At 46.6% G+C, this 10660-nt stretch overlaps 1 protein-coding gene across 2 annotated transcripts in view; it reads left to right on the plus strand.

Moving 5' to 3' along the window:
- The window catches only part of LOC121008472 (solute carrier family 15 member 2-like), a 31550-nt gene extending 23152 nt beyond the window's left edge, over positions 1-8398 (plus strand). For both annotated transcript variants that reach the window (XM_040441052.1, XM_040441051.1), the window contains 8 exons: positions 762-884; positions 1947-2084; positions 4544-4590; positions 4932-5039; positions 6287-6380; positions 6836-6988; positions 7243-7347; positions 7606-8398. In XM_040441052.1, coding sequence (XP_040296986.1) covers positions 762-884; positions 1947-2084; positions 4544-4590; positions 4932-5039; positions 6287-6380; positions 6836-6988; positions 7243-7347; positions 7606-7815 — 978 coding nt within the window. In that variant the 3' untranslated portion in view covers positions 7816-8398. The remainder of the gene's footprint in view (positions 1-761; positions 885-1946; positions 2085-4543; positions 4591-4931; positions 5040-6286; positions 6381-6835; positions 6989-7242; positions 7348-7605) is intronic.
- Positions 8399-10660: the final 2262 nt, after the last annotated feature.

Consider the following 10660-nt stretch of genomic DNA (forward strand, 5'->3'; position numbering starts at 1 on the left):
ATCCTATCATGTGTGATACTGTCTGCTGAGCTGTGTATCTAATCCTATCCTGTGTGATACCGTCTGATGAGCTGTGTATCTAATCCTATCCTGTGTGATACTGTCTGCTGAGCTGTGTATCTAATCCTATCCTGTGTGATACTGTCTGCTGAGCTGTGTATCTAATCCTATCCTGTGTGATACTGAATGCTGAGCTGAGTATCTAATCCTATCCTGTGTGATACTGTCTGCTGAGCTGTGTATCTAATCCTATCCTGTGTGATACTGTCTGCTGAGCTGTGTATCTAATCCTATTCTGTGTGATACTGTCTGCTGAGCTGTGTATCTAATCCTATCCTGTGTGATACTGTCTACTGAACTGTGTATCTAATCCTATCCTGTGTGATACTGTCTGCTGAGCTGTGTATCTAATCCTATCCTGTGTGATACTGACTGCTGAGCTGTGTATCTAATCCTATCCTGTGTGATACCGTCTGCTGAACTGTGTATCTAATCCTATCCTGTGTGATACCGTCTGCTGAGCTGTGTATCTAATCCTATCTTGTGTGATACTGTATCTCAGCCTCACATCCTGATGAGGTTATTGGAGGGTTGTCCCACAAATGACTCCTGAGTCTTGATGGTCGCCTCTATTCTATTCTCTGGATCGGCTACTGATGTGACATAAAAGTCATTTTTAGGACAACTCCTATTGTCAGAGGCAGGAGGAGTTACTGAGGAGTCTGTACAAAGTGTCCTCAGCACATTTCTCTCATCACCAGGAAACAATTCCAGTGGCTCCAAAAGCCGGAGAAAGTTTTCTGCAAGTCATGAATTTTGCTGACAGCGAAGTGACAGTCAATGGTACGATGCAAGTGCCGGCGCTGGACCTCAAAGACTTCAAGGTAAGAAAGGGATATGAAAGGTATGGGCAAGATGGATATCAGTCTCATATACATCAAAATATAGGGGAGATACCCAGGTTATACCAGCTGTACATATATAATTATATACAGGAGATGCCCAGGTTATACCAGCTGTACGTATATAATTATATACAGGAGATGCCCAGGTTATACCAGCTGTACATATATAATTCTATACAGGAGATGCCCGGGTTATACCAGCTGTACATATATAATTATATACAGGAGATGCCCAGGTTATACCAGCTGTACATATATAATTCTATACAGGAGATGCCCGGGTTATACCAGCTGTTCATATATAATTCTATACAGGAGATGCCCAGGTTATACCAGCTGTACGTATATAATTATATACAGGAGATGCCCAGGTTATACCAGCTGTACGTATATATAATTATATACAGGAGATGCCCAGGTTATACCAGCTGTACGTATATAATTATATACAGGAGATGCCCAGGTTATACCAGCTGTACATATATAATTATATACAGGAGATGCCCGGATTATACCAGCTGTACATATATAATTATATACAGGAGACGCCCGGGTTATACCAGCTGTACATATATAATTATATACAGGAGACGCCCGGGTTATACCAGCTGTACATATATAATTATATACAGGAGACACCCGGGTTATACCAGCTGTACATATATAATAATATACAGGAGATACCCAGGTTATACCAGCTGTACATATATAATTATATACAGGAGATGCCCGGGTTATACCAGCTGTACATATATAATAATATACAGGAGATACCCAGGTTATACCAGCTGTACGTATATAATTATATACAAGAGATGCCCGGGTTATACCAGCTGTACATATATAATTATATACAGGAGACACCCGGGTTATACCAGCTGTACATATATAATAATATACAGGAGATGCCCGGGTTATACCAGCTGTACGTATATAATTATATACAGGAGATGCCCAGGTTATACCAGCTGTACATATATAATTATATACAGGAGACGCCCGGGTTATACCGCCTGGGTAATGTTATGTTTCTTTCTTTAGGATCCACAATACCTGACTCTGAATTTCGCTGGCACACAGAATGTGACTATCAGTCTGGGGGACAAACAGTTCTGCTCCATTCAGATCAAAGAAGCAACAACATATTCTCTGGCTGTAGATGGCAGAAAATGCATAGCAGTAAGTAGAAGAATAAGTACAGAGATTATAAAGAGGAGATATAGAAATGATACAAAGACACAGATTTAGTGTTACATAGCCAAACATCACCAGTCCCTTCATCAGGCGTGCTACAGATGTGATACAGAGATAATCTAGAGGTGGAACAGAAGTGATACAGAGATCGGACTGAGATGATATAAATATGATACACTGGTTATACTGTGATACAGACATTATACAGGGAGTGCAGAATTATTAGGCAAGTTGTATTTTTGAGGATTAATTTTATTATTGAACAACAACCATGTTCTCAATGAACCCAAAAAACTCATTAATATCAAAGCTGAATATTTTTGGAAGTAGTTTTTAGTTTGTTTTTAGTTTTAGCTATTTTAGGGGGATATCTGTGTGTGCAGGTGACTATTACTGTGCATAATTATTAGGCAACTTAACAAAAAACAAATATATACCCATTTCAATTATTTATTTTTACCAGTGAAACCAATATAACATCTCAACATTCCCAAATATACATTTCTGACATTCAAAAACAAAACAAAAACAAATCAGTGACCAATATAGCCACCTTTCTTTGCAAGGACACTCAAAAGCCTGCCATCCATGGATTCTGTCAGTGTTTTGATCTGTTCACCATCAACATTGCGTGCAGCAGCAACCACAGCCTCCCAGACACTGTTCAGAGAGGTGTACTGTTTTCCCTCCTTGTAAATCTCACATTTGATGATGAACCACAGGTTCTCAATGGGGTTCAGATCAGGTGAACAAGGAGGCCATGTCATTAGATTTTCTTCTTTTATACCCTTTCTTGCCAGCCACGCTGTGGAGTACTTGGACGCGTGTGATGGAGCATTGTCCTGCATGAAAATCATGTTTTTCTTGAAGGATGCAGACTTCTTCCTGTACCACTGCTTGAAGAAGGTGTCTTCCAGAAACTGGCAGTAGGACTGGGAGTTGAGCTTGACTCCATCCTCAACCCGAAAAGGCCCCACAAGCTCATCTTTGATGATACCAGCCCAAACCAGTACTCCACCTCCACCTTGCTGGCGTCTGAGTCGGACTGGAGCTCTCTGCCCTTTACCAATCCAGCCACAGGCCCATCCATCTGGCCCATCAAGACTCACTCTCATTTCATCAGTCCATAAAACCTTAGAAAAATCAGTCTTGAGATATTTCTTGGCCCAGTCTTGACGTTTCAGCTTGTGTGTCTTGTTCAGTGGTGGTCGTCTTTCAGCCTTTCTTACCTTGGCCATGTCTCTGAGTATTGCACACCTTGTGCTTTTGGGCACTCCAGTGATGTTGCAGCTCTGAAATATGGCCAAACTGGTGGCAAGTGGCATCTTGGCAGCTGCACGCTTGACTTTTCTCAGTTCATGGGCAGTTATTTTGCGCCTTGGTTTTTCCACACGCTTCTTGCGACCCTGTTGACTATTTTGAATGAAACGCTTGATTGTTCGATGATCACGCTTCAGAAGCTTTGCAATTTTAAGAGTGCTGCATCCCTCTGCAAGATATCTCACTATTTTTGACTTTTCTGAGCTTGTCAAGTCCTTCTTTTGACCCATTTTGCCAAAGGAAAGGAAGTTGCCTAATAATTATGCACACCTAATATAGGGTGTTGATGTCATTAGACCACACCCCTTCTCATTACAGAGATGCACATCACCTAATATGCTTAATTGGTAGTAGGCTTTCGAGCCTATACAGCTTGGAGTAAGACAACATGCATAAAGAGGATGATGTGGTCAAAATACTAATTTGCCTAATAATTCTGCACTCCCTGTATAGAGATAATACAGAGACTATACAGAAAAATGGAATCAATATAGAGATGATACAGAAATAATAGAGACTATACATAGATGATACAGAGACTATACAGAGATAATATAGAGACTATACAGAAAAACAGAATCAATATAGAGGTGATACAGAGTTAATATAGAGGTTATACAGAGATAATACAGAGACTATACAGAGGTGATACAGAGATAATATAGAGGTGATACAGAGATAATACAGAGGTGATACAGAGATAATACAGAGTTAATATAGAGGTGATACAGAGATAATACATAGATGATACAGAGACTATACAGAGGTGATACAGAGATAATACAGAGACTATACAGAAAAACAGAATCATACAGAGGTGATACAGAGATAATACAGAGGTGATACAGAGACTATACAGAGATAATATAGAGGTGATACAGAGATAATATAGAGGTGATACAGAGATAATACAGAGGTGATACAGAGATAATACAGAGATAATACAGTGGTGATACAGAGACTATACAGAGTTGACACAGAGATGTAATGCAGGCAGATCTTATACGTATCATGGACTCAGACCCCGCGGTTCCAGTCACCCGACCTTACATTAAACTGGTTTTCTGAGGGGGGATCCTTTGTGACAGTTACAATGATCACTGTCTCTGTCTCTTCTTTCTCAGGTTACAGATCCCAATGAAAAACCAGAGAACGGCTTAGCGGCTGTGAGGTACGGTCATCAGCCAATGGGAGCTTCCTATAGAGCGCGTCCACAGGTGCAACAATGTTACTTGTGATAATGGCCTGTCATCCTCTACGTGTATTCTTTTTACTGCCCCATTCGGTGCAGCCAATAGATTAGCTCACGAATAGAATTCTAGAACTGCAGTGAAGACTGGCACAGGTGGGGCAGTAGCTCTGTACTCAGAAGTTGTCACCTGCAGGACAGCACAACAGATTATGATCCAGGGACTGCTCTGTGTGGAAGCCGCTAGACTCTGCCCTCATTTGAGGGATTTGGGCTTTTCCTTCCTGGTCAGACCCCTGAGACGATGTCATTTCCTCTTCCAGGTTCCTCAATATGCTGGATGAGAGGGTCTCCAATATCTCATTCTCGGGAGAACTCGTCCACGCCGAACCAAACTCCACGACCAATTACACAACGCTGAAGAGAGGGAAGTAAGTGGACGTGGGGTCACCGCACTGTAAGGGGTGGGGGATGTGGGGTCACCGCACTGTGTGGGGCAGGGGATGTGGGGTCACCGCACTGTAAGGGGCGGGGGATGTGGGGTCCCCGCACTGTATGGGGCGGGGGATGTGGGGTCACCGCACTGTAAGGGGCGGGGGATGTGGGGTCACCGCACTGTGTGGGGCGGGGGATGTGGGGTCACCGCACTGTATGGGGCAGGGGATGTGGGGTCACCGCACTGTGAGGGGCGGGGATGTGGGGTCACCGCACTGTGTGGGGCGGGGGATGTGGGGTCACCGCACTGTAAGGGGCGGGGGATGTGGGGTCACCGCACTGTATGGGGCGGGGGATGTGGGGTCACCGCACTGTATGGGGCGGGAGATGTGGGGTCACCGCACTGTATGGAGCGGGGGATGTGGGGTCACCGCACTGTATGGGGCGGGGGATGTAAGGTCACCGCACTGTATGGGGCGGGGGATGTGGGGTCACCGCACTGTATGGGGCGGGGGATGTGGGGTCACCGCACTGTAAGGGGCGGGGGATGTGGGGTCACCGCACTGTAAGGGGCAGGGGACGTGGGGTCACCGCACTGTAAGGGGCGGGGGATGTGAGGTCACCGCACTGTATGGGGCGGGGGATGTGGGGCCACCGCACTGTAAGGAGTGGGGGATGTGGGGTCACCGCACTGTAAGGGGCGGGGGATGTGGGGTCACCGCACTGTGATTGACATCCGTTGCCCCAGTTATACACAGGAACCCTTCTGAAATGGCGCCACTAATACAGCGATTAGAATACTTTTAGAGTTGGCGGCCCCCCCGGCAGCCCCTGATCTCCCCATTATCCCAGCACAATAAAATACTGCACGTAATAAATACATTGGACATTAACCACCAAGAGGACGTGTCACGCCCCATATTCTGCGCTCTGCTCCTTCATAGCTCAGATCCTTCATGTGCGACATTGTTGCAGCCACTGATCCAATATTCTTAAAGGGCCGGTTCACTTCAGTCATTGACATCCATCATATTTTTATGGGTGCTGTTCCAGAGTCTCACTTTCTGGCTGCTGTAAATCCTCCTATCTTCTATGTTAAGCACATGCTGTAAAGTGAGCTCATCCTGCTGTGATAGCAGCTTCGGGGACGGCCCCTGTGATTGTCACAATTAAAGAGATAGCGTCCTTTACCTATATGCACCATGCTTTGTGCCGCCCCTGAGTCCTCTCCTCCTCTCTTCAGAGTCATGGCCACGGCTCTCATAGGTGCCACAGAATACTCCATTGACTTGGGGCTGCTGGATTTCGGAGGAGCGTACACCGCTGTATTGAGATCAGTAAGTGACTTATCTCTTTGCTTTGTTCCGTAAACTCAACGAATCCGACACAATGGTGTATACGGTATGTGCAGGTGCCGTGTGCGCATTGCACGAGGTGTCACAATATATTTGCCATTTCCAGGCTCCGCTCCTCCCTGTTCACCTTAGGTTTCACTTGTTAGTGCAGCAGTTTGTGCTTCAGAGCTGCACTTCCATTATAGAGGCCATGGAGCCTGTCAGCTGCTCTCGGTACATCTATACGTAGACATGTCGTCCCCTCTTCCTCTATGTTCCTACTTGCATTTCATCAGTGTACTACAGCAAGGACGGGACGGCCGCATGAAGCCCACGCTGGGTAATAATACTTCATGGCAGTGCAGACATGGCGCTCAGATGTCGCCCCCCCTCCCCCCAGCTTTTGTATATACTGTACAGTCGTTACTATCGTTATTACTTTTATTTCTTGCTTCCAGAACAACCCCACTGACAAAGTGATTGAAGCCGTTGTAGTAGAGGACGTTGCGGCAAACAGTTTTCACGTTGCATGGCAGATTCCGCAGTACTTTCTCCTCAGTGCCGGGGAAGTCATGTTCTCCATCACAGGCCTGGAATTCTCATATACTCAGGTATGGTCCCACAAGGGCTACTGGGAGAGGGTCAGTATACTGGACTGGGCCGCTGCAGCCACTGTCACAGGATGGGGGCAGACTGGTGCACGTACTGGTCATTTTATGGTGAGCCTGGGACGTGGCACATTTGCTGGTTCCTGATATGACCTCGGAACGTCGTTTGGTTCCAGCTATCTCCGATATTACTGGTCCGGTCAGGGGTCTCTAGAACATTCTAGAATAGATTGGTAACTTTCCCTTCCGTCCCGCAGGCTCCATCCAGCATGAAGTCCGTCCTCCAGGCCGGGTGGCTGCTGACAGTCGCGTTTGGCAACGTGATTGTGCTGATCGTTGCTCAGGCAGCAACCCTGGAACAGGTATGGTTCTAACCCTGCACCATACTGAATGGTGAGGTAACAGTGTCTCTGCTGTACGCCCTTCAGCATTCTTATATGTCACTTATCAGGTGACCCTGAACCCCAAAACACCTGGAAAACCACAATGGAATATCCAGTTGTCCCCCATGTCTAAGTTTAACTGACCAGGGACCCCTGCAACTAGCCGCAGCAGAGACCCCAGTATAAGTATGTGAACGACCATGCATCGTGTATGACCGTGTGTCTCTCACCCCACAGTGGGCGGAGTTTGTCCTCTTTGCCGGTCTTCTGATCGCCGTCTCCATCATCTTCTCGATTATGGGCTATTTCTATGTTCCTGTAAATCCTGACGACTTGAAGGAAGAGGATGAGAAGGCGGACATTGACCAGGATGAGAAGAAGAAGGTTCCCGACTTCTACGAAATGGTTCCAGAGGGAAACTATGAGGAGAAGAAAACGAAGATCTAGAGGGACGGAGGCAGGACAAGCTGCGGCGACTGGGGGGGTCATTATTAGAAGTTGTGAGGCAACAACAGGAGTATCAGTGGGAAGCAGCATCAATCTGTGACGCCGCTGCCCGCCCCGATCATATATTCACATTCATCTACTTCCTCCAAGGAGATTCTTCTTCTGTTCTTCCTTACGATGAACTCGACTCTCGTCCAGGATGTCTCCTCCACGTCCCTCTGTTGTACCGCACTTTATAAACACAAGAGACGAAACAATCTGGGTAATTGCTGCACGTTGTACAGTCTCATGTCATTACCTTTAATCAGAGGAAAGCAGCGTGACGCTTGGGGCCTTGGTTGGGGTCCTAAAATCTGTTTTTGGGTCCCAGAACAGTCTAGGTCGCACTTGGGGCCCCATGCAGCGCTGACATAAATCATTTACATTGTTGTAAATATTGTCATGCATTTTATGGGATACTGTGATACATTGCAAGGAATCTATGAAACATTGTACAGAATACTGTGATACATTATATAAGGAATCTATGATACATTATACGGAATACTGTGATACATTGTACTGTTTACAAATAAACACAGAATGGTAGAAATGTTCACAATTGTGTGATTGTAACGGTCGCGTACACACACACACATAGGGGGGAGGATAGTGACCACTGCGCTCCACCCTCACTCCTGGCCGTGCCTACTTGCCTTGCAAGTCCTGATGACAGGGGACAACTGGACGGCAGTCCCTAGCTTAGAATACGTGCTGGGAGGACAGACAAGACAAATAACGGATAGTGAACGAACCGGGTCAATACCAAGAGAGCAACGCAGTACAAAGGATAAAGCAGAGAATAGTCAGGAGAAGCCGGGTCAAAATACCAGGAGAGTAATGAAATACAACAGGAGTCCGCAAAGAATAGTCAGGTGGAAGCCGGGATCGGAATACCAGGAGAGCAGAGCAGTACAGGAGGAGCAGGAAGAGGATCGTCAGGGAATACAGAAACAGGTAAGTATGCCAGGTAACAAAAATCGCAATGAACCTAACTAACAGGCAACTTGTGGCCAGCAGGCTGCCTATTAAATACTGGCCAGCTGGGGTCATGTGACGTGGCCAGTGCCACATGACCCGCACTAGTAAATACAGCTGAGCACCAAGTGCCCAGTTCGGTGCTCAGACCTCCCCTGGTTCCCGGGGTAACTGAGGACGCCGGCCGTGCGGAGGAGACGTGCGCGGCCGGTCCGTCCCGCCCCCTATAACCTAGGAGATGAGGACGCTGTGCGCGTCCTCGCTCCTGCACAGAGACGGGACGCCGACGGCGCTGGAGGAGAGCAAGCGCCTTGGCGTCCCGTGACAGTACCCCTCCTATTATGTGGGGCCACTGGACCCAAGGCTTCAGGCAACGGCCTTTCAGGATGTTCTAAATGAAATTTTCTAACCAGTCTAGGAGCATGAACCTCCCTAGCAGGTACCCAAGATCTCTCCTCGGGTCCATACCCTTCCAGTGAATCAGGTACTGTAAGGAATTATGCACTGTCCTGGCATCCACTATCTTAGACACCACATACTCAACAGCATCATTAACAAGAACCGGCAGAGGCGAGGCTTTCGATGGTACATCAGGTTAAAAATATTTTTTAAGTTGAGATTTATGAAACACATTTAGCTCCAACCTAAACGATACCGGATTAATCACCTCCGTGATCTTATACGGTCCAATAAAACGAGGAGCAAATTTTCTAGAAGCTACCTTGAGAGAGAGATTCTTGGAGGACAACCACACCTTATCCCCAACCTGAAAGTTCACCCCCTTAGAACGTCTCCTATCGGCCTTGACTTTCTGAGTACTTTGAGCCTTTTCTAGGTTCGATTGAACCCGGGCCCAAACTGTGCACAGTTCGGAGGAGAGTTTATCCGCTTCAGGGTTAGAGGAGGAGATGAATGACCCAGAATGAAAATGGGGATGGAAACCATAGTTACAAAAGAAAGGGGAGACCCCAGCAGAAGAATTAACACGGTTATTCAAAGCAAATTCAGCCAATGGAAGGTATTTAACCCATAATTGCTGGTCATCAGCAACATACGACCTCCGGAATTGTTCCACAGACTGATTAAGGCGTTCAGTCTGCCCATTACTCTCAGGATGGTAGGCGGAGGAAATAGACCACGAAATCTGACATCTTTGACAGAAAGCCCTCCAAAACTTGGATACAAACTGCACACCCCTGTCAGATACAGGTCACCAGCAGGGCGAGTCCTAGGTGTCTTAGACCTCGGACAAACCTCACAGGCTGACACGTAGGACTTGACATCCCTAGTTAGAGTGGGCCACCAATATGATCTAGAAACCAGCTCCTTAGTGCCCTCAATACCCGGATGTCCACAAAAGGCAGAATCATGACTCTCACCCAACAGTTGGAGACGAAATTGTATGGAGACAAACAACTTATCTGTTGGGGTGGTTGCCGGTGCCAGATGTTGTTCAGCCTTAATGAGAGCCGAGATATCCTGGGTTAAGGCTGCTACGAAGATATTTGCTGGTAGGATGGAATCAGGTGGTGCCTCTGTAGGCTGAAAAGCATGGAAGCTCCGAGATAATGCGTCCGCCTTCACATTTTTACTTCCTGGCCTGAACGTAATGGAGAAATCAAAACGAGTAAAAAACAGAGCCCATCTGGCCTGACGGGGATTCAACCTCTTAGCAGACTCGAGAAACATTAGGGTTTTATGGTCAGTGACAACAGTTACACAATGCCTTGCCCCCTCCAGAAAATGCCTCCACTCCTCAAATGCCCATTTAATGGCCAGCAACTCCCGATTCCCTATGTCGTAGTTTCTCTCGGTGGGAGAAAATGTT

Source organism: Bufo bufo, chromosome 7 (genome assembly GCF_905171765.1).
Source record: "Bufo bufo chromosome 7, aBufBuf1.1, whole genome shotgun sequence".
In the NCBI taxonomy this organism is placed as follows: Eukaryota; Metazoa; Chordata; class Amphibia; order Anura; family Bufonidae; genus Bufo; species Bufo bufo.